The 26,345-nt window shown below is 58.1% G+C and overlaps 1 protein-coding gene and 1 long non-coding RNA gene across 2 annotated transcripts; one reads left to right on the top strand and one right to left on the bottom strand.

Annotated features, from left to right (window-relative positions):
• Positions 1 to 1,310: 1,310 nt before the first annotated feature.
• NOP14 (NOP14 nucleolar protein) lies at positions 1,311 to 26,321 on the bottom strand. Its single transcript, XM_066233637.1, has 18 exons — positions 25,932 to 26,321; positions 22,453 to 22,587; positions 21,837 to 21,978; positions 20,224 to 20,360; positions 19,660 to 19,794; positions 18,516 to 18,638; positions 17,672 to 17,803; positions 16,618 to 16,897; positions 15,572 to 15,702; positions 14,934 to 15,019; positions 13,745 to 13,880; positions 9,766 to 9,867; positions 9,137 to 9,290; positions 7,689 to 7,848; positions 3,782 to 3,929; positions 2,260 to 2,378; positions 1,926 to 2,081; positions 1,311 to 1,768 (listed from the first exon to the last, which is right to left on the bottom strand). The coding sequence occupies exons 1-18, from the start codon at positions 26,124 to 26,126 to the stop codon at positions 1,669 to 1,671; spliced, it is 2,571 nt and encodes an 856-aa protein (XP_066089734.1). The 5' UTR covers positions 26,127 to 26,321; the 3' UTR covers positions 1,311 to 1,668.
• LOC136306879 (uncharacterized) lies at positions 2,030 to 3,775 on the top strand. Its single transcript, XR_010725704.1, has 3 exons — positions 2,030 to 2,160; positions 2,841 to 3,235; positions 3,687 to 3,775. It is a non-coding gene; the product is annotated as an uncharacterized lncRNA (long non-coding RNA).
• Positions 26,322 to 26,345: the final 24 nt, after the last annotated feature.

Raw genomic sequence — 26,345 nt, 5'->3', positions numbered from 1 at the left:
CAGCGCACTGGCTTCCCGGGGTCGGGAAGGAGGAGCAGGTGCTTTCACTGGGGCATGCTCGCACCTGGCCGAGAGCCGCGGTGGGTGGAGGGTGGTGCAAGGGAAGGGACCCCACACAGGTAGGGAAGCTCTGGACATGAGTACCTGGCCAGCACTACTACCCTGGTGCCCTTCCACGTTATACAATTCATGCTACTTCTGTGGCCAACCCTAACCATAAACAGTGGGGAAGGGGATTCTAGAAGTTCACTTTCCAAGTTGGCACGGAATGGAGCGCCCCAGTCCACCCACCCCTTTTCACCGTGGCACCCGAATACTCCTCTTTATACTAAAGACCCACCTAAGAATAACGGCAACACTTGTGCCCTAATATACACAATCATTCCACTTACAACCCAAAAGAAAACCTTTGAGCTTTGTCCTCTTATCCATATTTGGCTGATGTTCATTCTCTTCCTGCTGAACAACCACCCTCCTTTTGTAGCCCTTAACAGACTTGAGATAGAAAGCCAACTTCTTAACCTCAGATGGTAGGGGAGTGGAGGGAAAGAAAGAGTTGGATGAAATATGCAAATAGAATCATATCAAAATGCTAAGACTAGTCCCCATCTGGGCACCTAGTAGGCTTGCACGTCTGGCAGCCCACAGCCCCTCTGGGGTCCAGCAAACAGCATGTTGACCACCTTGCATTTGAAAGTATTTATCTGATGATTTTAGAGAGGAAAAGAGAAAACATCGATCTATTGTTCCACTTATACACTCATTGGTTGGTTCTTCCTTGTGCCCTGACTGGGAATTGAACCTGCATATCGGGGTGATGCTCTAACCCACTGAGTTACCTGCCCAGGGCCTGTCCTGCGTGCTTACATTTCTGGTCTGTGCAGAGGATGAAAATGCTGCTCCTGCCTGACCTGTGGTGGCGCAGTGGATAAAGCGTCAACCTGGAATGCTGAGGTCGCTGATTCGAAACCTGCACTAGCCTGGTCAAGGCACATATGGGAGTTGATGCTCCCTGCTCCTCCTCCCTTTCTCTCTCTCTCCTCTCTAAAATGAATAAATAAATAAAAAGAAAATGCTGCTCCTTGTTTAACTTACAAACTTGCAACCTTAACCAGGACCTCTGCATCTTCCAACTTGTTACGACCCAAACAGCCTCCTGGTTCGTGGTTCCGTGCAGTCTGGGCTCACGTCCCCCGCCACCCCCTTCCACAGCGGCCCAGCTCTCGGAACCCAGACTGGGCACCCCAAAGCATCAGATAAAGAATGAATTAGAACAGTGCCAATCGTGACCACTGTTAGAGCACAGGAGGTAGGGGTGATTTTTGCCTCTTTGATGTATTTTTGCAAAACTCACTTTATGATTAAAAACAGGATTTAGAACATGAAATGACACTGCATTTCATACATGAAAACAAATATCCTTGCGTGACATTGGCCAGAATCCTCTCAGTCCTCAAACCCTGTGATGGAGTTTTGTCTAAACTCGATGACTCGAGTCACCTGGTTTATCAGCACTTAGCTCTCAGGGAGAACTGTTCCCGGTTCTGAGAGCACATTCCTCAGGAGGGGTGTTTTAATGGGAACTGAAGTACAGGAAGAGAGAAGTCACACTGAGATGACAACGTCTTTGCTTTCAATCTACAACGTCCCCTGGCCTCACTGAAAAAACTATTTTTTGAACTTTTTCCTCTTCAGAGCCTTCCATTCACCTTCCTGCTCGGCCAGGCTGTTGAAAAGCTGCTTTACCTTGCGCTTTCTTTCTGCATCCCTACAAGAAAAAAAGCCCATTTCTGGATTACTTTTTGGAGGTTGGATGTGCAGACAGCGGACAGGCAGGGGATGTAACCTGCTGGGGCCCCGCCCCGCCGCCAGGGCCCCGCCCCGCCCTGCCGCCAGGCCCCGGGAACTCGGGGAGGAGGACACACCGCTCCATGATCTCCGAGAGCTGCATCCGAGCCAGGAACTGGTTGTCCTTGCGGATCTCCCGCACGGCGCCCTTGAACTCGCGCCGGTGCTTGTGGACCAGCCTCTTCCGCTCCTGCTCCTCCTTGCTGCTCCCTTGCTTCTTTCCAAACTCGAGCCTACAAAGCAGATGCCAGCGCTCAGGAGGCCAGAGTGGAGGTAGTCCTGTTTCCGCCGGGGCTGTCCCGATGACCGCAGGTGGGCCCACACTCCAACCCTGGCCCCCTCGTGAGCTGGGCCTTTGCGGGGGAGGGGGTGCCGCCCCTGTGAAGACCCTGTGGCGGTGACTGCACTTACACTTTGACCAGCCGGGGAGTGAACAGCTTCAGCGGCACCGGCTTGCTCTTCTCGCAGATCAGGGGCTGATAACGCCTTTCCTGGGCATCCATGTCGGTCAGTGTGCTCTGACACAGCTCCTGGAACAGGGGCAAAAGTGGCGCTGTGACAGCCCACCGTGGCCTCACCGGCCCTCCAGTCAGCCGTGCAGCCTCTGGGAGGGAGGAGGCAGAAGTGCGACTTCACCCCCTTCACTCTCCTGGGCTTATCGCCTCCTCTGTTATAGTAAGGGCTGAGGTACACAGATTTGCTCATAGCTGTGGTTGGCTGTGATGGAAGCTTCACCTTGCTGTTGGGGGAGGATGGTGCTCACCAAGGCAGCTCCTTTCCTTCCTCACACAGCCTTCAGCCCCCCACGAGCCAGGGCTGTGGACCCACCAAGACTGATGGGAAGGACGTCTGACTTGGGCAGTTAGTAAGGGCAGTCTGTGCATCCGGCACCTAGCACCTGTGATGGAGTCTTCTTTCCCAGAGACCTGCCAGCACAGGGCACCAGTGATCCAGCCTGCTGATGCTAGTTCCTCTCCTTTCCCCTCGCACAGGTGTGTCCCAGAACTCAGGCTTCCCCCACTCGGTCTGGAGGTTCACCTTTGAGGGCCAAATGCCCCGACTCCATAGGGACTACATGCAAAGTATGACCAGCACAGTTCACCTCGAGTCCACGAGCACGGTGGCCCCTTGGCCAGCCTGAATCCCACAGGGCAAGAGAGCCACACTGCCCTTTAAACTAAGGGACAAGCCACAAGCATGTCTACAGGACGCAAAAGCAGGTATTGACACTTCAGCCTCATCAGCCTTCCACAAGATGACAGGATGCCCTCATAGGCCCACGTCCTAGGTGGCCATGCCGTGGAGAAGAGGCACGGGAAGTGAGGGTTCGTCCTGTGGTTCTACAGAGTGCAGGCCGAGTAGAGGGAACCCACAGGTGCAGACCCAGGTGAGGAGGTCAGAGGTGTAGGGGAAGGCCCGGCTGCCACAGGAGGGACCACGCCCCTAACAGGATCCCAGGGCCGGTTCAGGCCAGAGCCCAGGCAGAGAGATGGGGTGGTGACACGGGGCACGTGTGGGAAGCGGGACGCAGAGTGAAGTGCAAGCCGAGGACTGGATGGAGCTTCCAGGGAAGATGGGGGTGAGGGGCGGTCCCACACAGCTGTTGCTTTGTCTGGGATGAGGAGACCAGCCTCAGGAAACCCACCTGGCCCAGGAGGGACATGTGCCCAAGCCCTGGTGGGCAGTGGGCAGGCAGAAGGGGACACATGACAGCATGACGGTTCTCAGATAAATCCCAGGTCCAGACTCCGTCCAGCAATTGCTTCTCGGAGTTTCTCACCAGACTTTCTTTCCCATTTGAGTTTTTCATTTGTGAAAACAGTGCCCTTGATTTTCAGGGCTGCAGCCTCACGGACAGAAGGGCCCACTAACCTGCCACTAATCATGAACACGGCCAAGCGGGGCCGAGAGCCCTCATGTTTGGGAGCCTCACCTGTAGCTCGCGGGGGTGACTGTGGTCAGCCAGGTGCTGTCCCAGGAGGGCTCTGAGGGGCCTCGTGATGTCATGGAAGGCAGGCAGTGCTCCATACAGGAGCACACAGCGCTTCACCAGAGCCAGACACACGGCCAGGCAGGACAGTCTGCAGGGGCGACATCAGCTTCAGGGCTACAGGCGATAATCTCGGCAAAATTCCAACCAACACAACTCAGAGCAGCCCAACACGGCCACAGCAGGTGGAGGCTGGACATCTGCCCATGGCCCGAGGGCTGCAAGATGCAGCCCGTCTCCCTGGACAGGAGTGGCATGGGAACGCGGGGACAGGTCGAGAAGAGGGGCTCCTATTCCAGTGTTTAAGTTACTGTTTCCAAAATGAAGCAAGTATATTAAGAAAATAATACACTCTGGGAAAGTGGCGTTGTTTTTCATGGAAATAATGGACGTCAGGACTTGAACAGGCATTTTTCTGAAAAAGACACAGATGCCAACAGGCATGTGAGAAAGTGCTCAGTGTCCCTAATCATCAGGGAAATGCAAGTCAAAACCACACGAGATACCACCTCACACCTGTTAGGATGGTTGTGACTACTCAAAGAAAGAAAGAAAGAAAAAAATCCATGGCCTTGGCCAGGGTGCAGCAGATAGAGCATCGTCCCAGAGCACCAAGGTCATAGGTTTGATCCCAGGGTTGCTGGCTCAGTCCTGAGGTTGCTGGTTTGAGCTCCAGGTCAGGGCACGTATTAGAAGCAGTCAGTGGGTGCACAAGTGGAACAATGAGTTAATACTTCTGTCTCCTCTCTCAAAAACAAAACAGAAATCAAGTGTTCCTGAGGGTGTGGAGAAAGGGGTACCCTTGTGCACCGTCGGTGGGAATGCAGACTGGTGCAACCACTGTGGGAAACAGTATGGAGGTTCCTCAGAGGATTAAAAATAGAACTGTCTTGGCCCTGGCCGGTTGGCTCAGCGGTGGAGCGTCGGCCTGGCGTGCGGGGGACCCGGGTTCGATTCCCGGCCAGGGCACACAGGAGAGGCGCCCATTTGCTTCTCCACTCCCCCCCTTCCTCTCTGTCTCTCTCTTCCCCTCCCGCAGCCAGGGCTCCATTGGAGCAAAGGATGGCGCTGGGGATGGCTCCTTGGCCTCTGCCCTGGGCGCTAGAGTGGCTCTGTTCGCGGCAGAGCGACGCCCCGGAGGGGCAGAGCATCGCCCCCTGGTGGGCAGAGCATAGCCCCTGGTGGGTGTGCCAGGTGGATCCCAGTCGGGCACATGCGGGAGTCTGTCTGTCTCTCCCCGTTTCCAGCTTCAGAAAAAAAAAAAAAAGAACTGTCTTAAAAAAAAAAAATAGAACTTTCTTACGATCCAGCGATTCCCCTTCTGGGAATATCCCCAAAGGAACGGAAAGCAGGGACTCAAATACTCGTACACCTCTGTTCACAGCAGCATTACTCACAATAGCAGAAATGTGGGAGCAACTCAAGCACCCACTTATGGATGAATAAGAAAGCGTGGTCCTAGCCCTGGCCGGTTGGCTCAGTGGTAGAGCGTCGGCCTGGCGTGTAGGAGTCCCAGGTTCGATTCCCAGCCAGGGCACACAGGAGAAGTGCCCATCTGCTTCTCCACCCCTCCCCCTCTCCTTCCTCTCTGTCTCTCTCTTCCCCTCCTGCAGCCAAGGCTCCATTGGAGCAAAAAGATGGCCTGGGCGCTGAGGATGGCTCTGTGTTCTCTGCCTCACGCGCTAGAATGGCTCTGGATGCAACAGAGCGACGCCCCAGAGGGGCAGAACATCGCCCCCTGGTGGGCGTGCCGGGTGGATCCCGGTTGGGCGCATGTGGGAGTCTGTCTGACTGCTTCCCCATTTCCAGCTTCGAAAAAGTGCAAAAAATAAAAAAATAAAAATAAAAAATAAGAAAGCGTGGTCCATTCATACAGTGGAGTGCGATTCAGCATTAAAAAGGAAGGAAAGTCTGAGACCTGCTACAGCCCGGCTGGACCTGGAGGACACTGGGCCGCGATGAGCCAATCACAAAGGAGAAACACTGCACGCCCCACCCACAGCTGTCAGATCACCGAGACCAGAGCAGCATGGAGGTCACCAGGGGCATGGGGGAGGGATGCTTCGTGGAGACAGAGCGTCAGTTTGGGAAGATTGGAACGCCCTGGAGGTGACGACGGTGATGCCACTGAACTGACTTGAAAAAATGCTGAGGATGGTAAATTGTTCTGTGTATTTAACCTCATTAAATTTTTTTTTTTCTTTCAAATAACGTGTGACTTAAAAATCAGAAAAAGAGAGGGACTGGCCTGACCTGTGGTGGCGCAGTGGATAGAGCGTCGACCTGGAAATGCTGAGGTCGCCAGTTCGAAACCCTGGGCTTGCCTGGTCAAGGCACATATGGGAGTTGATGCTTCCTGCTCCTCCCCCTTCTCTCTCTCTCTCTCCTTTCTAAAATGAATAAAAAGAAAAAAAAAAAAAAAGAAAAAGAGACTTACAACAAAAAGCACAGTCCTCTCCCTCCTCCTACCGTAGACTTTGCATCTGACCACATGGAAGTGGCATATTTTTGTTTTGTTTTTTTACAGAGACAGAGAGAGTCAGAGAGAGGGATAGATAGAGACAGACAGACAGACAGGAACAGAGATGAGAAGCATCAATCATTAGTTGTTCATTGTGACACCTTAGTTGTTCATTGATTGCTTTCTCATATGTGCCTTGACTGTGGGGCTACAGCAGACTGAGTAACCCCTTGCTCAAGCCAGCGACCTTGGGTCCAAGCTGGTGAGCTTTGCTCAAACCAGATGAGCCTGTGCTCAAGCTGGCGACCTCAGGGTCTCGAACCTGGGTCCTCCGCATCCCAGTCCAACACTCTATCCACTGTGCCACCACTTGGTCAGGCAGAAGTGCCATGTTAAAACCCAATCCCAAAGGCCCTGGCCAGTTGGCTCAGTGGTAGAGCGTCGGCATGGTGTGCAGAAGTCCCGGGTTCGATTCCTGGCCAGGGCACACAGGAGAAGCGCCCATCTGCTTCTCCACCCTCCCCCTCTCCTTCCTCTCTGTCTCTCTCTTCCCCTCCCGCAGCAAAGGCTCCATTGGAGCAAAGTTGGCCCGGGCGCTGAGGATGGCTCTATGGCCTCTGCCTCAGGCGCTAGAGTGGCTCTGGTCACGACAGAGCAACGCCCCAGATGGGCAGAGCATCGCCCCCTGGTGGGCGTGCCGGGTGGATCCCGGTCAGGTGTATGTGGGAGTCTGTCTGACTGCCTCCCCGTTTCCAACTTCAGAAAAATAAAAAAAATAAAAACCCATAAAAACCCAATCTCAAATGTGATGCCTTTGGAGGGGACTCCACCTCCCAGCCCAGGAACACGGGATGCTCCCACTTACGTCCTCAGTTCCTTTCAGTAGCGTTTGTAGTTTTCATTGTACAAGTATCCTACCCCCTTTGAGTCCTAAGTATTTTCTTCTTTTATTTTTATTTTTATTTTTACAGAGACAGAGAGAGAGAGAGGAATAGATAGGGACAGACAGGAACAGAGAGAGATGAGAAGCATCAATCATTAGTTTTTCGTTGGGACACCTTAGTTGTTCATTGATTGCTTTCTCACAAGTGCCTTGACCATGGGCCTTCAGCAGACCGAGTAACCCCTCACTCAAGCCAGCGACCTTGGGTCCAAGCTGGTGAGCTTTGCTCAAACCAGATGAGCCCGCGCTCAAGCTTGTGACCTCGGGGTCTCGAACCTGGGTTCTCTGCATCCCAGTCCGATGCTCTATCTACTGCACCACCGCCTGGTCAGGCTCTTCTTCTTTTTTTAAAACTTAAAAAAATTTTTTTATTGGTCCGGGTCCCAGGGTACCTGGCTCCTGGCCGGCCTCTGAGCTCTGGGCTGGCACCTCGGGGCCGCACGCACCTGGTGTGGTTGGCCTCTCTCTCAGTCTGGGCTTTCCGTCCGCTCGCCCAGTGGAGAGAGAGGCTCCCCCTCTGCCACGTGGCCTTGTCCTCTTCATCAGACACCAGGAGCAACTCCGAATTCTTCCCCAGAGGTCGGAAAGGGTGCACCAGGGTGTAACCTGAATTTCAATGGGGACAGGGCAGTGAGCATGGCGGAGACACATGGGCTCCAGCAGCGGAGTTGGGGTGATGGCCTTGGCAGGTTCCGGGGCCATGTCTGCTGCCTCGTGGGGGAGGCAGGCTGAAAAGAACACCCATTAGACACAAATGAACTGGACTGAAAAATTAGAAACAGTCAATGACACAGGAGCAGAGGAGGATGAGGGTCAGTCAGGAGGGCTGGACGGCTGCTGGGCTGCAGAGTTCACCAGGTCGGAGGCCTGTCCCACAAGGCAAGGCCAGCAGAGAGCCCAGAGCATGGAGGACCTAACCCTGTCGGCACTTGGAGGGTCACCTGAGGCAGAGGGGGCAGCAGCCTGTGGGGAGGGCACAGCAGAGAGGGAGGCGAGAGGTCGACAGCCGCTCACCTGCTGCCCGGCCAAGTTGCTGTATGCTGCACTTGGCCCTGACCACAGCCACCTCTGAGGCTGTGCCCACCCCGTGCCCACCGCGCTGGCACAGGGAGCAGCAGAGTGGGGCGCTGCGCACAGGGAGCACGTGGCAGCACGTGCAGGACGGCAGGAAAGCAGCCAGGACAGATGGCACGCAGCCCACGGATGTGGCCGAGAGAGGGGACCAAGGCCAGGTGTGTCTCCCACGATGCCGAGGGGAGCAGTGCTGGGAGGACAGCTCTGGAAGGCACAGTGAGCGCCCCGGGAGTGGAGGGAGTGATGAGGAGGAGAACAGTTCAGAAGATCAGTAAGTGCCAGCCGCGTCCGCATCAGAAACTACCCGACCCTCTCTCCTCCCGAGACTCAGAAGACCGCAGGCACCACACCGCCTGGCACTGCCTACTGGAAGCACGGGGAGCCCCATGCGCGTCAGCGCTCACTTGCTGCCACACAGAGACGTAACGTAAATCTTATGTGTTCTACGTAAGCCAGCACATTAGACCATTATGTCAACACAGTCCCCTGTAGAAGGCTGAGACAGTGTCCATGTTTTGGTGGGAAGCGTGGCTGCCTGGGTGTCCGTGAGTCTTGGGGCACGCCACAGTGCAGCGTCACATGTGGCTTCTGGCTTCTGTGATGCAGGTAAAATGCCCCGATTTCTGCAAACAGTGGGTGTGTACACCACCACACACAGGAAGAAAAGGGTGCTATTCTAAGTGGTGGGCTTTAGGCATTTGTCTTCTGTCCACTTTCCCACACTCCAAACTTTCTACAATGAGGACAAATTCCTTTTAAAAGTCTTGAAAAAAATTCTAAAGTACAATATATTTGAAAAAGCTCCCTCAGATCAACTCACCTTGGCTTTGCGTGTTTGGAGTGGCTGTGTACAGAATCCCAAGGAGAAAGTTAATCAGCTCAGGTATGAACCTCCGAGACAGGGCCACGTAGTCCAGGAACACACAGCACAGGAAGAGCCCCTTCACAGCGTCTTGGAGAGACAGCACGGGGCACTGGCAAAGGAACAGGGCTCGGTGACTGGGGGAGACAAGGTCCAGACACTGCGCCAGGCAGACCACCACGCAGCTCTGTTTATCTAAGGTCCACGGTGATGGCATGCATGTGCCCAGTCCTATGCCTAATCAAGGGAAAAGGAACTACTTGGACCTTTTTAAGCCAAAAGGGGAATAGAAAGACCCCCTATCAGACCTGGTACTGTTTCCACTAGAAAGGCTGTCTTCTGTGGTCACTCCCTCTGTTACCTCCAGTTGCTAAATCAGAAGCCGTCCCCCACCCGACCTGGGCCTGCTGAGGCCGGAGTGCTGTAGGGGCTGGGGCTGCTTCTGACCTCAGGGCTCCCACCTCGTCCCCACGGACCTCCAGATGAGCTGCTCTTCTGCCCGACCTGGCGGTCAGTGTCCACGACCCTTACTCAGCCCACTGGCTTTGAGGGAGCGGGTCTGATTGTCCACGTGCACAAGGACGTACCTTCGTGAGCAGCTGGCTCATACACACCAGAGCGGGCGTCACCACGGGGTGCCAGAAGTCAGAGGTAGGAAACAGCATCCCGGCGATTTTCAGGTAAACGAGCTGGAAAGAGTGGAACCATGTGGATCACAGAGGGTAGACGGAGTCTAACACACTGCCTGCAAGAAGGGCTCAGGAGCAAAATGGTTACTCCTGGTGTACCAGCGACACCCTGACAGTGTTGCCTTGGGACGGTGGCCTCGTGGCTGGGGCTGGGGCTCCCGCGGGAGCTGCCCACACCCACACCACACCCACACCACACCCATACCCACAGCCACACCCACGGCCACACCCATACCCATACCCACAGCCACACCCACCCCACACCACACCCATACCCATAGCCACACCCACCCCACCCCACACCACACCCATACCCACAGCCACACCCATGACTACACCCATACCCATAACCACACCCACCCCACACCACAGCCACACCCATACCCATAGCCACACCCACCCCACACCACAGCCACACCCACCCCATACCATACCCACAGCCACACCCACCCCACCCCACTCATACCCACAGCCACACCCACACCACACCCATACCCACACCACACCCATACCCACACCACACCCACAGCCACACCCATACCCACACCACACCCATACCCACAGCCACACCACACCCATAGCCACAGCCACAGCCACACCACACAGCCAGGCTCTTCTGGAGCGTGCGGGTTCCCTGCCAGGCTGCTGGGGGGAGCAGGATGAGGCTGCCCTGTTCTGGCAGCCTGGCAGGGTTTGGGGCCCCAGCCCTGGCCAGCTGTCCTGGGGTGTCCGGCCCACATGCTGGGGCAGGGGTCACTACTGACTGCTCACCCCCTGCCCTTTCTGCCTTGGCTCAGGAGGCAGTGGCCGCCACTGTCCACTCTGCTCTGAGCTGTAAGCTCGGAGAGAAGAATCCCTCTTGCTGTGACAGCCCAGTGCCCTGCCGGGTCATCGTGAGGACCGGGCGTAGCACACCCTTACACAGATGAGGACATCGCGGGCTGCTGGCGCAGTGGGGGGGGCTGGAGGGGCCGTCCCCTCAGTGCTCTCATGAGCTCTGTGCCGTCCCAGCTGAGGGCCAGCTCCTCTCTGCTCACCGTGGGACAACAGGACCACAGAGCTCCAGGCCTATTTCAGACAACAGCCAGTCACGAAAGGCGACATCTCAAGCTCCACATCGGGTATGAATGCAGGTGGCGGGACTGGAAACGTGTGAGAGCGGGTGGAGGTGGGCGGGCACCATCAGGGAGCAGCGCGGACGGGACTCCGAGGTGGACACTTGGACACTGCCCAGCCCACTCGGCCCCAGGAGGAGGGGAGCCTCAGCTGTATCCACCACGTGAAGCTGCCTCAACCACCTTCTCCCAGGGTGACATCCAAAACATAAATGTGGCCGTTTTATCTTGGGCGATGATGGTAGCAAGCTATTCCTTTCAGGGACTCCCGTGGGTCAGACAGCCTAGAGCCACTAGAACACGAGGCACCAAGAAGGCAGGCAGAGTCACCGTCAGCCCCACCACAGACCAGGGGAGAAGCCGGACCCGCAGCTCTGAGGACGGTGCTGGGGTCGAAGGCCAGGCAGCCTGCCCCGGCCGCGCCCCTCAGCCCCCGCGGTACTCCTGCCCCGGCCGCGCCCCTCAGCCCCCGCGGTACTCCTGCCCCGGCCGCGCCCCTCAGCCCCCGCGGTACTCCTGCCCCGGCCGCGCCCCTCAGCCCCCGCGGTACTCCTCTGCCCCGGCCGCGCCCCTCAGCCCCCGCGGTACTCCTCTGCCTCAGCCCCCGCGGTACTCCTCTGCCCCGGCCGCGCCCCTCAGCCCCCGCGGTACTCCTGCCCCCACGGTACTCCTGCCCCGGCCACGCTCCTCAGCCCCCGCGGTACTCCTGCCCCGGCCACGCCCCTCAGCCCCCGCGGTACTCCTGCCCCGGCCACGCCCCTCAGCCCCCACGGTACTCCTGCCCCCGCGGTACTCCTGCCCCGGCCGCGCCCCTCAGCCCCCACGGTACTCCTGCCCCCGCGGTACTCCTGCCCCCGCGGTACTCCTGCCCCGGCCGCGCCCCTCAGCCCCCGCGGTACTCCTGCCCCGGCCGCGCCCCTCAGCCCCCGCGGTACTCCTGCCCCGGCCGCGCCCCTCAGCCCCCACGGTACTCCTGCCCCCGCGGTACTCCTGCTCCCGCGGTACTCCTGCCCCGGCCGCGCCCCTCAGCCCCCACGGTACTCCTGCCCCCGCGGTACTCCTGCCCCGGCCGCGCCCCTCAGCCCCCGCGGTACTCCTGCCCCGGCCGCGCCCCTCAGCCCCCACGGTACTCCTGCCCCGGCCGCGCCCCTCAGCCCCCACGGTACTCCTGCCCCCACGGTACTCCTGCCCCGGCCACGCCCCTCAGCCCCCGCGGTACTCCTGCCCCGGCCACGCCCCTCAGCCCCCGCGGTACTCCTCTGCCCGGGCCGCGCCCCTCAGCCCCCGCGGTACTCCTGCCCCGGCCGCGCCCCTCAGCCCCCGCGGTACTCCTGCCCCGGCCACGCCCCTCAGCCCCCGCGGTACTCCTGCCCCGGCCGCGCCCCTCAGCCCCCGCGGTACTCCTGCCCCGGCCGCGCCCCTCAGCCCCCGCGGTACTCCTGCCCCGGCCGCGCCCCTCAGCCCCCACGGTACTCCTGCCCCCGCGGTACTCCTGCTCCCGCGGTACTCCTGCCCCGGCCGCGCCCCTCAGCCCCCACGGTACTCCTGCCCCCGCGGTACTCCTGCCCCGGCCGCGCCCCTCAGCCCCCGCGGTACTCCTGCCCCGGCCGCGCCCCTCAGCCCCCACGGTACTCCTGCCCCGGCCGCGCCCCTCAGCCCCCACGGTACTCCTGCCCCCACGGTACTCCTGCCCCAGCCACGCCCCTCAGCCCCCGCGGTACTCCTGCCCCGGCCACGCCCCTCAGCCCCCACGGTACTCCTCTGCCCCGGCCGCGCCCCTCAGCCCCCGCGGTACTCCTGCCCCGGCCGCGCCCCTCAGCCCCCGCGGTACTCCTGCCCCGGCCGCGCCCCTCAGCCCCCGCGGTACTCCTGCCCCGGCCGCGCCCCTCAGCCCCCACGGTACTCCTGCCCCGGCCACGCCCCTCAGCCCCCACGGTACTCCTGCCCCGGCCGCGCCCCTCAGCCCCCGCGGTACTCCTGCCCCGGCCACGCCCCTCAGCCCCCACGGTACTCCTGCCCCGGCCACGCCCCTCAGCCCCCACGGTACTCCTGGGTAGAAGCGGGCTCCGAGGAGGCAGACCGGCCGCCCTGACCGGGGCTGCTGTACCCACCCGTCGCGGATTATGGGGAAAGATCGAGGAACCATGCTGGCTGGGGCCCCCGGAAGAAACGCAGCCCCAGGAAGAGTCCACGAACACTGACTGGTTTGGATCCTGCTTTGGGGAGTCTTAAAACCACGAACACACATCCCGTATCTTTACGTTTCACTCATCCCTGTTCATTCGTTTCAGCACAAAGATGAGAAAACGAAGTAACTGAGCAGACGTTCCAAACGTCACTGATGGGCGCTGCCCCCCACAGCTGTCATCACCCGGTCCCAACGCCTCTCGGGGCACGGCCGGACCCGGGGACCCGGTCCCACACCTCTCAGGGCACGGCCGGACATGGGGACCCGGTCCCACACCTCTCAGGGCACGGCCGGACCCGGGGACCCGGTCCCACACCTCTCAGGGCACGGCCGGACATGGGGACGGCTACACCAGCTGCGGATGTTTCCTTTCAAGTCTCTTTGCCAAGAAGACGACAGTCCGAACCACATGCAGCCAGAGCAGCTTCTCTCATGAACACACTGCAGCTCACCACTAACGAAGGAACAACCCTTCCCAGGTCTCCCCGGGCCCGAGGGGCGGGCAGCCTCCCACAACCACCCTGGTGGTCTGCAGGATGCGGGACGGCACCTGGTCAGACTGAGCCCTGCTTACCACGTCCAGCCCTGGGAACGGGGCCCGGCCCTTGGCCTCGATTGTCCCTTCCAGGTCGTGCATGGCATCGCGGAGGACGAACCTGACGGACTCGCTGGCCGATTCCGGAAACATCTGGCAAAGGTTGTACAACTGCCTGTTCGTCAGAAACACAAGTCAACAGGGCATCACTCGGAGGAGAAAACAGAAGATCCCAGACCTCCCAGGTGGCTACTCCTATGACGTCGCCCGCTGACTGCAAGGTGGAGCCAGAAGCCGCTGGACGACCCACTCCCTCTGACACCTGGCTGGCTTTGTGGGGAGCCAGGTGACTTCTGTACGATAATCCACATAATAATAATCCACATAATCTATACCAGGGTTTCTCAACCGCTGGTCTAAGCACTGATGCTGGTCCCTGAAGAGTTCACCGCCCTGTACAATGCGGCTGAAAACCACTGACCTACACTCAGTTTGACAGACTGAGGAGCACATTCATTTTTTGAGGGGGAGGGTGGAGCATGCTTTTCTGTGCCCACCCTGGCCGACCGCCTACAGCACTTCACCGTGAACTCACTGTCCCTCACAAGCACGTCTGAAATGGCAGAGGCCAGCAGGCCCCAAGCTCTCACCAACCCAGCAGCGCGGAAACCCTGCCCCCTGTCCCAAGCACCCCGCCACGGGGAGGAGCGCCATGCGGGCTCTGCTCTCACGGGGTTTTCAGTGCGCCAAGCGCTCGAAACTAGCTCCTGGCCCTGCGCAGGGACAGGTGGACGGGAGGGATGTGCTTCCTGACTGGAGCTTCCACACAAGCCCGCTGGTGCCACTGAGGCACGGACCTGGGCGACCATGAGATGCTGCCCACCACGACGAACCCCAGACACCCCTCGGACACCCAGGCAGAGCGTGACACGTCACTGGGAGAAAGAAACAGCGAACCAGCCATCCAATACTATCAACCCGGCTGATGGCGTCTGGCTGTCTTTGGGTCACTCTGTTTGTAAGTAAAGACACGTCCTTCCCTAGGGTGGCAGCAGCAGGCCGACAGGTGGCAGCGAGCTTTCCCTGTTGGGAGCACGCCCACTGCCGTACCCGTGGTGCCCCTTTACCAGGGCGACCTCAAAAACCCTGACAGAGACTCTTATTATCTCTTATGACTCTGACTAGGATGAAATGGTTCCGCTCAGCCCAAGGCCCAGTTTCTACTTACACAACCAGCTTATCAATCACTCTGAGGTCTGGTGGGTCGCCTGTAGCCAGGTCTCCAACGTATTCCAGAAGAAAGCCGAACAGTTTCTGGGGGGGACATGTTGGGGACAGCTCAGTGCTGACCCGGAACGAGCCATGGGCAGGCATACACGGTCCCCTCTTCTGGCCGACATGGGGGGCTCCGGGCCACTGACGGGCAAAGAACCCCGCTGGGCCCTCAGAGGAGTGGGTTCGAGAGCTTGGTGAGACCCGCACAGCACGCAGACTGCACCCAAGCCTTCACCGGAGACCAGGGGCACAGGCGCCTGGGCCCCTACAGCGACGGCAGCACTTCCTGAGGGAAGAGGCACGTCACCGGCTCCCCATCAGTCTGGCCTGGCTGACGGGCTGGTCTATGGCTGCACAAAGCCACCGCGTGGGTGACATGCGGACACCGGTGTGGGCCTCCTCCAGGCTTGCCCAGGGCCTCAGGGTGATGCGTGTCCAGGTTCCGTGCCGGCTCCAACCCCCACCTGGGTCATCAGCCCTGGCCATCACGCCCCAGAGGGCCAGGCGCTCCTGCTGACCAGCAACTTCCAGCGCCCCGATCCCACAGCCCAGGGGATGGCTTGATGCCCTGAACCCACTGACCCAACATACTTCTAGTTTTGCCTTGTTTCCCACAGCGAGGCTGGGATGGTGGCATTTCTGAATTCTCTCCACCACCAGAAGCTGCTCCTCCATCGACTTTCCTGACAGCAGAGACTTCAGATCCTCAGAGGACTCAGGGGCTGCGGAAACACACACTCCACACTTACCGCTCAGAATGAGAGTGACCCGTTCCTGGGGACAGCGGCAAACACTGAACACAATGTAGGTAAGTGGTGTTACTTCCTTTGCTTCAGGGAGGCAGTTTAACATCTGTTTACAGAAATGTGCATGTCACTGCGTGCTGTGACATCACAGACACCTGTGTGTCCTGGGTGGGAGGGGGAGGAAGCTGGGCTGGCAGCAGGCAGCCCCCTGAGAACCGCACCATGAGGAATGACCTGCAACCTTCACACTCTGAGGACTCTGCCTAAACACCCAGCCTACCGTGAGTGGAGGCGAGAGACTGGGCCAGAAGGAGCCACGTGAGGAGCCGTGGCACCTGAGACTCCCACCACTTCCAGGGGAACCAGCCTCACCCGCGAGCTGATTGTCTCTGGAAATGACCTGCAGTCACAGGACAAAGTGGGACTGCTGACCAGAGCCAGGTGGCTTTCCTCCGTATCCTGGAGAGAACTCACTGGAGTCTGTCTGAGATGTTGTGGCCCAGGTCTCCACACAGGCAGCCCCTGCCCGGTGGCTCACTGGCCCCCCCACACCCGGCCTGGGTCTCTGTGCAGCTGCTTGTGCGCCACAAAGGCTGACATTTAAGAAACAGCACGAAGGCACTTGCAGAGAAAAGTGTGTGACTGCCCTCCTCCTGCCCGTGGTCACAGAGCAGAGGCCACCACTGCGGCAGGACCTGGACTGGGACCCAGAGCAACACCGGAGAGACACAGAGGACAGTGTCTGTCCACCAGGCAAGGGTCCAGACGGCACGTGTCCACAACTCTGGAAGAGCATCCTCAGATCCCACTCCACCTGCAGCCGCAGTGAGGTAGACCCCTCGCCAGGCTGGACATTGTCCCGAAACCTAGGAAAGCCCGGCGGCTTGTCACCTGCAAACGTGTAGGGCAGCTCGGTTCCGGCAGCTTCTCGTGCTCCCTGCCCACCGCCGGCCAGCCTTGCCCCAGGAGTCAGCCGCGGTTCCTGCGCCAGCCCCCCACTGTCCTCCTCGCTGTCCACGTCACTTCCCAGGTCCGAGTGGCTGTCCGAGCCCCCGCTGTCCTCCGCATCACCCTCGCTCGAGCCCTCGCCGGAGTCCTCGCCCTCTCCCTTGCCGTCTGAGCTGTCACCGGCTCCCTCGCTCTGCTCTTCCTGGACGTTCATCTTTCCGTCCTGGAGCAGAATACAGAAGCCACACGCATCACGACCCCAGGAGAAGAGGCTGGAGCTCCCACGACCGCCCCAGGGGCTGTGCACACACAAGGGCCGTGCTCACTCGCCGGCAGGGCACAGCCCTCTGCTGCATTTGTCCTCGGGCCCGGCCCTCCCTGCCCCCGACAAGAACCCGTCACAGGGTCACGGCTGGAACCACCCCCCACCCCCACCGCCAGGACGCTGGCCCCCAGTGGCTCCGGGGTAGAGGGCAGCTGGGTCAGCTGGGGCTTCCTGGGGTTTGGGCTGCATCTAGGGGTAGCAGGACCCCAATACCTGGGAGAGACCTGACTGTCTCCCCAGATAACCGTGTTTTGTGAGCGCCCAGTTCCCTGCCTTGGGTCCCTTCCTGCGGAGACACCGGCCTGCCCTGCACCCGACTGACACACTCTAAAAGGGGAGACTCACGAGTGAACTCAGAAACGTATTTTACTGGGAAGTGGTCAGGTTGCTCACCGTGGTGAGTTCATTCCCCACATGAATGAACTCTGAGTTCACGCGGATGATCGAACATTTGTTAGCAACTGGGTACAAGTGAGAGGAGACCTGAGGGAGGGTGAGGACCTCGTTGTGGCCGCCCTGGCCCTGGGGCCCGAACACGGTGCACGCCGAGCACGGAGTTTCAGGGAAACGCTTAAAAAGATGGTTTCCTCCTGGGATAACCCTATTACGTAAAACACCCCAAATTGGGTCCTTGTAAGCTAAAGAGGAAAGGAAGACAGGCAGACGCCTCACCTTGTAGGAGAGCAAACGCCTGTCGTCCTTGTCCAGCACAAAACCATCGTTCAGGTCGTCGGCAGACACGTGTGTGGGTTTCTGAGCAGCTGCGTCCTCGTCCTTCCCGAGCATTCTGCGGACTCTCTCCGCCTGAGCAGGAGAGAGGGGTCACGTGGGGAGCCTTGACGAGGAGGGGTATTATCCAACATTTATGCTTTTATAATCAGAGAAAAGATACTTATCAATTAAAACAAAAAGAGAAAAGACATTTATATACATAGTAAAATAAACATAAACTTTAGCTTTGGCCTGTTGGCTCAGTGGTAGAGTGTCGGCCTGGCGTGCAGGAGTCCCGGGTTCGATTCCCGGCCAGGGCACACAGGAGAAGCGCCCATCTGCTTCTCCATCCCTCCCCCTCTCCTTCCTCTCTGTCTCTCTCTTCCCCTCCCGCAGCTAAGGCTCCATTGGAGCAAAGTTGTCCCGGGCGCTGAGGATGGCTCTGTGGCCTCTGCCTCAGGCGCTAGAGTGGCTCTGGTTGCAACAGAGTAACGCCCCAGATGGGCAGAGCATCGCCCCCTGGTGGGCGTGCCAGGTGGATCCCGGTTGGGCGCATGAGGGAGTCTGTCTGACTGCCTCCCTGCTTCACTTCAGAAAAATATAAAAAAAAAGAAGAAAAAAAAAAAGCAAGCTTTAAACAGCCTATCAAGGTTCCCCTGACTGAAACAGAGTATCCTCACCCCACCTTACAGAACAAAGCAGAAAGTCCTGAAAGGAAGGTCACAGCAGTTTCCAGGAATCGGCTGGGGAATCCCAGGCTTCCTCCCTGTCAGGTGACCCGCATCCCCTGTCACGTGACCCCTACCTCCAGGTGTTCCAGCCGCTCCTGCTCCTCCTTGGCCAGCTCCTCCTCCGTCTTCATCCTGTTTGAGGGCTGGGCCTTCATCTCAAAGCCCAGCTCCCGAACCATCATGTCATAGGCATCAGGCTAGGGCGGGCAGAAGGAAGGTTTCATTTTTAGTTTGTTTATTTTAAGACAAATAGACCTGCCAGGCAGCTCCCGGCATGTTCAGTCACAGCTGGATCCGTCACAGAAGAAGCAGGGTCACATCTGAGTCTTGTCTTCCTGAGAGAAAGCTGTTCTCAGGTCACAGAGGACTTTTCAGAGCTTCTAGAAAGTTCTCCTCAAAAGACATCTGCCTTTGCCCTGGCCGGTTGGCTCAGTGGTAGAGCGTCAGCCTGGTGTGCAAGAGTCCCAGGTTCGATTCCCGGCCAGGGCACACAGGAGAAGCACCCATCTGCTTCTCCACCCCTCCCCCTCTCCTTCCTCTCTGTCTCTCTCTTCCCCTCCCATAGCCGAGGCTCCATTGGAGCAAAGATGGCCCGGGCGCTGGGGATGGCTCTGTGGCCTCTGCCTCAGGCGCTAGAATGGCTCTGGTTGCAACAGAGCAACACCCCAGTGGGCAGAGCATCGCCCCCTGGTGGGTGTGCCGGGTCGATCCCGGTCAGGCGCATGCGGGAGTCTGTCTGACTGCCTCCCCGTTTCCAGCTTCAGAAAAATATAAAAAAAAAAGACATCTGCCTTAATAATAGAACTGAACATGGCTCATCTGGGCGATAAGCCCCCCTCCCAAAGAGAGCTTGGGGGAAGAAACAGCCACAGCAAGGGGAACTCACAAAGGTGACCCAACAGCACACAACCCTATGGCCCAGGGAGAGCCTGGCAGTGCAGAACCAAACATTGTTTGGAGGGAAAACTGGTAAATGTATCCATTCAAACACCTCTCCCCACAGGAGTATTCTTTAATCAGTGTGGAACAGATACTAAAGTAATCCTTAGTTTATGTCCACCCCAATGTAACACAATCAGACAACCCGATACAACTTGAGCAGAAACTCAGGTCCAAAGAGAACCAGAGACCAGGTCACCCAGACGCCACCTTTTCTGCAAACGAAGGTCAAGCCAGCGGATGCAAGCTTGGTGCTTGTGTCCGCCACACGGTTCCTACCTGGGGCTTCTCCTTTCTGTCTCTGTCCTGTGACGGGGGCGCCTTGCGAGCCAGCAGGTTCTGGATCCCTTTCCAGTCTCGGTCCAGCCTCTCCGTGAGCTCCAGGGCGTCTTCCCGCTGAGCCTGTCTCTCCCGCTGGTGAGGAAGAGCAGACAGCGCACAGTTACTGCTGGACTCTGCCCCGGCCACCCCCGACCACCGCAGGGTCCACGATGCTGTGTCCACAGGAAAAGGGACCACAGGCGATCAGTACTTTCTACACAAAGCCACACAACCTTAGTGGACAGCACTGGGTCCGCTATAGCCTACGCACTGTTGGGAAAGAGCAGTGATGTTCTACAAATCCTGCTCTACGTCAAAATATTGAAATCATCCAACCAACAAAACCCCCCGAATCACAACAAGCCATCAGAAGTCCATGCTCGGTGACACTGAGCACGCTGAACACCTTCACCATGTCCGCAGACAGTAGTGGGCAGACTAGAACCCTGCACGGAGGAAAGCTGCAGGGCTCTGGCGAGCGTGGGACGCAGCTGCCCCGCACCCCGAACGCCAGCAGCGTACCTTCTCTTGTTTCGACTTGGCGATGAGCTCCTCGATCAGTTCCTTGCGGGATCTAGGTCTCTCCCCACCCTGGCCTGGCTGCTGCGAGGTCGACTGAACGAGCCCCCCACCTCCAAAGTGGGCCAACGTCAGCTCCGCTGCAGACAGAGCAGAGTCATGGCCATGAGGCCCAGGCACGGACACTGCTCCACGCCCAGTCCTGGGGCCGCACTCCACATCAAGCAGGAACCGCACACCCAGGGGCCAGCCTGAGACCCCCACACCCAGTGCTGTGAGCTCACTCCATGGTCAGGGAGGAACCCCACACCCAGGGGCTGGCCTGTGACCCCACGCCCAGTGGCACTTAAATGCCCAGGATGAGCCACTCCAAGATGACCACCCACTGGCCCTGACCCAGAGTGACCTGAACCACCACAGAAAAGGACCTGTTTCTTCACTGCATCCAGTCTTGTGAAAGAGCAGCAAACGCAGCAGACCCAGCTGGGATCCAGCCCCAGGAAGGAAGGGCCGACGCTCAGGGCCACTGAGACCCTCTGGCCCTCACACCCCGTGACGGCCAACAAGACCCGCTGCTCGTCAGCCGGCCCGAGTTACCAGGGCACAGAAGTAAAGCACCAGGGGAGCCATGGAACTGACGTGGAAAGAAACTTTTAAAAATCCCACTTCTTGCCTGACCAGGTGGTGGTGCAGTAGATAGAGCGTCGGACTGGGATGCGGAAGGACCCAGGTTCTAGACCCCGAGGTCGCCAGCTTGAGCGCAGGCTCATCTGGCTTGAGCAAAGAGCTCACCAGCTTAGACCCAAGGTCGCTGGCTCCAGCAGGGGGTTACTTGGTCTGCTGAAGGCCCGTGGTCAAGGCACATGTGAGAAAGCAATCAATGAACAACTAAGAAGTCGCACAGCGCAACGAAAAACTGATGATTGATGCTTCTCATCTCTCTCTGTTCCTGTCTGTCTGTCCCTGTCTATCTCTGCCTCTGTAAAAAAAAAAAAAAAAAAATCCCACTTCTTTATGGGCTGGGAGGATAGGCTTAGCTGTCTGGCAGTCTGCCCCCAATCTCATCGCAGTCACGGAAACGGAATGTTTAAGCTGATTTCCCAGCCCCGCCAGCCCTGGGGCCGAGCGGGGCTCCAGCCTCATCTTGCTCCCCTTGGGCTTCCTGGGTTGGAGCTGCCACCTGGCTATTACATCAAGCCACCCCTGTCCCCTGCCACACCTGTGCAGGCGGATGCAGGTGGAGGAAGTAGACACAGCATCAGCCACACTCCTTGGCTTGTCGCCTCACCCACCCACCTGGGACTCACGGCTGGACGGGTCACCTGGTCCCTCTGAACTCCTGGCTAAAATGAACTGGGGTGACGCCCAAATAAGCCTGCCGAGCTTTCTCAGCCTGCGGACGCCTCTGCCTGTCTTAGCGACCTCCACCTGCGTCTGCCCGCGCACCTTCTTCCAGTCCTAGACTGACGAGAAAATCCCGTCATGTGCAGAGCCTCTTGAGAGGTCAAGGACCGGTGGCACTTTCACCCAGCTACTACATCTTTCAAGGTCTCCAAGAAGGGCAGGAAGACAGCTGAGTGGCAGGCAGGTGCCTGTCCCCTGCCGCCTGTGCTTACCAGACAGCGTTCCTCGTTCCTCAGTGTCACTGTCACTGTCAAGCACCTCGTTGTGCTTCTCGATGTCTGCCAAAGACTGGCCGTAATGAGTTAATTCTTCATCTTCATTTAGGTTGTAGATGTTTTTCTTTTCATGTTGTCGCTAATAGAAGTTGGGGGGGGAGTCAGTTTTCTAAAATTCCACATCCACTGAAGAGCAAAAATTTAATTATCGTTCTACTGTTCATGCATTGTGATGGTGTAGCCTTAGCAGCTCCGAGGTGCGTCTGGGTCACCTGAACACAGTGACTCCAGTATAAACACACGCCGCAGGAGGGGAGTCAGCGGGACAGACTGCGCTGCAGCACGTCACAGCCTCACCCACTGGGAACGCCCCGCTGGCCACTCACTGCCCCCCCCAGCTGAAGGCAGTGCATTTAGTCAGAACTAGAGGACTCATCACGGCCGTGCACTCTGGTTGATACTGACCCACCCAGATGGAGCTGCAGAGGGCTGCTTCCCCTTTGCCCATGCCAGACCAGGGCCGGAAGGACTCGACCCACCCTCTGGACCCAGTGGGGCACGCACGAACGTGCCTGACTTCCGTGTGCAGACCCTCCTCCCAGAGTCCCCTCACCTGCTGCTCCAGAGCGAACCTCCGCGCCATCTTCTCCTCGGTGCTGAGGCTGCTGCTGTACTCCCCGAAGCGCCTGTCTCTGAACACATTGGACTTATCCCTCTCCTTGTACTCCTTCAGCAGCGTCTGGGTGCGCTGGAAAACATCGTGACACAAGCCTGGCAATCTCAGTCCCCAAAGGGAAAACGCTTCCACAGGGGACACCACAATGGTGTGTGCCTTAGGCAACTTGCAACCAATGGTCCAATAAAAGGGCCAATCTACTGGACGGGGGAACTGGACTGCCACCGTACAAGGGAGACAAAGAGGCCTCAGGTGACCACAGGGAAACCCCCCAGGGCACGCCCGATTCGGAAGGTTCAAGAGAAACGACAACCACCACGGAGGTGGCCGAAGCCAGCACTCAGAGGTCACCGCGTCAGGTGAAGAGGCTCGAGCAGCTGGGGTGCCAGCTGAGAGGAAGGGGAATTCTGAACAAGGAGCTGAAAAGGAAACCTTGTGTCAACCCCAACCTCATGCTCAGAGCCAGGCACAGACTGGCAGCATACTCTCTCCTAGCTTGTTATGTACATGTGTTTGTCTGTGAGTCAATCCTGTTTTATTTGTGTTCCGTATCTGCAAATTTGCCTACTTGTTAAACCATATTTGTAACCTCAGACCGATACTTGCAGCACTTGGCAGGTCACTCACTGACCCGTGCACCTGGCCTGGGATGTGCAGCCCAGGGTGTGGACAGAAATCCCGTGGGGACTCGAGCAGGCACCCAGCCCCTCTGCCCACAGAGGCCTCACCTGTCATTCAGGGGGTTACAAGAGTTAACAGGAGGAAGACCTGGCCGGTTGGCTCAGTGGTTGAGCATCAGCCTGGCGTGAGGAAGTCTTGGGTTCGATTCCTGGTCAGGGCACACAGGAGAAGCACCCATCTGCTTCTATACCCCTCCCCCTCTCCTTTCTCTCTGTCTCTCTCTTCCCCTCCCGCAGCCAAGGCTCCATTGGAGCAAAGTTGGCCCGGGCACTGAAGACAGCTCCATGGCCTCTGCCTCAGGCGCTAGAATGTCTCTGGTTGCAACAGAGCAACACCCCAGATGGGCGGAGCATCGCCCCCTGGTGGGCATGCCAGGTGGATCCCCGTGGGGCACATGCGGGAGTCTGTCTCCTGCCTCCCCGCTCCTCACTTCAGGGGGAAAAAAAAGTTAACAGGAGGAGCTGGCTTAACACAGGGCCGGGCCCAGGGGAACTGCTGTGCGCTAAGTGCTTGAATCTGATTTGGGTCCCACTACAGAGCTGTTCTTTGTCTCTGCTCCCCAGGTCTGAAACGGGGATAATCGCTGTGAGGATTAAACGTAACCTTCCTAACACAGCGCCTGTCCCACTGTACAGGATCAGAAATATTACCTCTGGTTATTTTGCAAACGATGTTGGAAATGTGGACCGAGGCACAGCTGTACAGTGATGGCAGGGACTGGCCCCTGGCAGCCCCAACACGAAGCCTGCTTTCACTTTACATTCAAAATGCCATTGCTGACCACAGATGTCCGGTACAGCCCACTCACTGCCCAGGGACCATCACAGGTGTAAAACTCAAGCCTGCCTCGAGGGCTCTTTGTCTCTCTGCATAAATCGTGACCTCACTCGACTGGACGACCTGCGTCCCTCCAGACAGCTCTGAACTCGTGGACTTCACGCCTCAGAACACACTCCACTACATGGGACAATGACTGGGAGACCCTCGGAAGCCCTGAGTTCTGATTCCGTCAACACCTCGAGTTTGTATTCTGGGCCAAGCACTGGAGGGTTCAGGGACAGCATCGGGGGCTCCCCCAGGCCTTCCATACAGAGGGAGGTGGGCCTATCAGGTATCAGAGGCACGAGCACCCTGTCCTCTTTGGGTTGTGGGGCTCGGGAAAGCATTAGAGTGGTGGCTTGGCCAGATCCTTGGGAGATTTGGGGGATAAAACAGGCCTTTCGGGACAAATGGAGTTGTAAAAGGCAAAAGCAAGGACAATAGATTGGAGCCAGATTGTGAAGGAGTCTGGGAATGACAAGCTGAGAAATTTACGAATAATAGGCAGTTATTTAGAAAACACTATGTGCTTAATGCACAATTTATTTAATTCTTACAACCACCAGGAGAGAGAGGGTGTGTATTATTATCCCACTTAAGAAATAAGAAAACTACAGTGTGTCTATTCCAGAGGCTGCACTATCTGGTCCTCCATGCCTGCTCTGGGGTGTGCCCTGGGGGCCATCAAGGTCCATGGGAAGCCCCCGTCTTGTCCACTGTACACACCACCAGTTCCTGCAGCAGCATGACATCTGATTCAGTTCGAAGATCCACTGGATCGCACACTGTGGGGCAGAATATAGATTACATGCCCTTGAAAGTAGAGGCCAAGACTTAATACATCTTTATCCTCTCCAGAAGCCAGAAAAGAACTTAAATATGAGTGCTCAGTGGAGCATAAAGGCTTCACACACATTCACCCCGGGTGCAAGCCCCAGGTCCTACCAGTTGTGTGAAGCTAGGAAATTCACCTGTCCTTCCTGGCACTTTTTCATCAACCTACAAATGTATTTTCCTCAGGGGGACAGTAGATCTTGTTCAACAACCCAATGAATGAACAGGTCTCAGAAGCAATACAGGATGCCACTTGAATATGAAAGGTACAGACTACTCTGGGGGCCACGGATGAAAGCCATGACGCTTCCACCGAAGGCAGCATTTCAGTCAACCCGGCAATGAACAGGTCATGTGCTTCAAAGAAGAGAAATACTCATTCATCGAACACCTACTGGGCATCCTATGTCACCCCCTATCCTGTGAAGAAAAAGATCCCTAAACCAGTAGAGCTCGAAGTCTCAAGGAGGAAAGGTGATAACAGGTCTGTACAGATGCCATGGCAGCACAGTCGGAATTTAAAAGGAGTCATGCACGTGTGCTGGGCCTCGAGGAAGGGACAGTTTTCTAGAGGAAGGTCCTTCCAGCCCATGCAAAAGCAGAGGCATGATCACTCGATCTAACTGACATAGGATGCATGCGCTGCATGACATCTAGCTGTGCCGGGCACTGTCCTCATTTGGTCCTCCCGGCCGTCCAGGATGTAGGTGTGATCACGATCTCCATTTTACAGATGAGGAAATTTAGGCACAGAGAAATAGCCAGGGGGCCCAGGGCGTTCCAGGCAAACCAGTGTGGCCCAGGTCCCAGCAATCCGGCTCCCGCGTCGGTGCAGCGCCGGCAGAATATAAAAATCACGCTGGCGAGTGTGGTGGTCCGTGGTGGCTCGAGCCAAGCCGGGGGCAGGGAGGCCGGGCGGGGGGGTGTTAGTGGTACCTGGCAGGCGGGCTGCGCTCAGGAATGAACCCATAGGGTAAGACGCCACCCTTGCCCGCATGCGCGGCCCGGGCAGGGGACGGCCGCTGGGGAGGGGACAGCCACCTGGCGGGAGGACGGCCACCAGGAAAAGGCGTCCCGCTTACCTTCCGGATGGCCCGGGCGCGCGACACCCCAGGCAGCCCCACGTCGTGGCGCGTCTTCCTGCCCAGAACCTGGAACTTCTGCCTGTTGACTTTCACTTCGAACGGGTTGGGGTTGGGCCTCGCCCGGCCGCCCCGCGCTTGCTCCGGGGCCCCGGGGGCCTTAGCGCGCGCCCCTTTGGCCCTGGCCTTCCCCATGGCCTACGCTCGCCGCGCCCCACGGTGCCCGATTCCGCACGGCTTCGGAGACCTGGAGGCGAGGACGCGGCCCGAGACAGCCCGTGGAGAGTGGGTGGCAGGACGCACGTGCGGGGACCTGGCAGCCGCCCCGCCCTCGTGTCGCGATCCCGAGCCGTCCGCAGGTAGACACACACATCCGGCTCAACCCGTCTGATCGGCTCAGCGACTACAAGTCCC

This window comes from Saccopteryx bilineata, chromosome 5 (genome assembly GCF_036850765.1).
Source record: "Saccopteryx bilineata isolate mSacBil1 chromosome 5, mSacBil1_pri_phased_curated, whole genome shotgun sequence".
Lineage (NCBI taxonomy): Eukaryota > Metazoa > Chordata > Mammalia > Chiroptera > Emballonuridae > Saccopteryx > Saccopteryx bilineata.
Note: the sequence above shows the minus strand (reverse complement) of the source record. Positions and strands in the feature narration are given on the sequence as shown.

What these genes read in the sequence shown, in the direction of transcription:
- NOP14 (XM_066233637.1), bottom strand. Translation starts at nt 26,126, where the DNA reads ATGGGGAAGGCCAGGGCCAAAGGGGCGCGCGCTAAGGCCCCCGGGGCC. An exon ending in GTGATTGATAAGCTGGTTGT is followed by an intron (nt 13,881 to 14,933) that starts GTAAGTAGAAAC and finishes TCTGACGAACAG; the next exon opens with GCAGTTGTACAACCTTTGCC. An exon ending in CTCTCGGAGATCATGGAGCG is followed by an intron (nt 1,769 to 1,925) that starts GTGTGTCCTCCT and finishes TTTTTCTTGTAG; the next exon opens with GGATGCAGAAAGAAAGCGCA.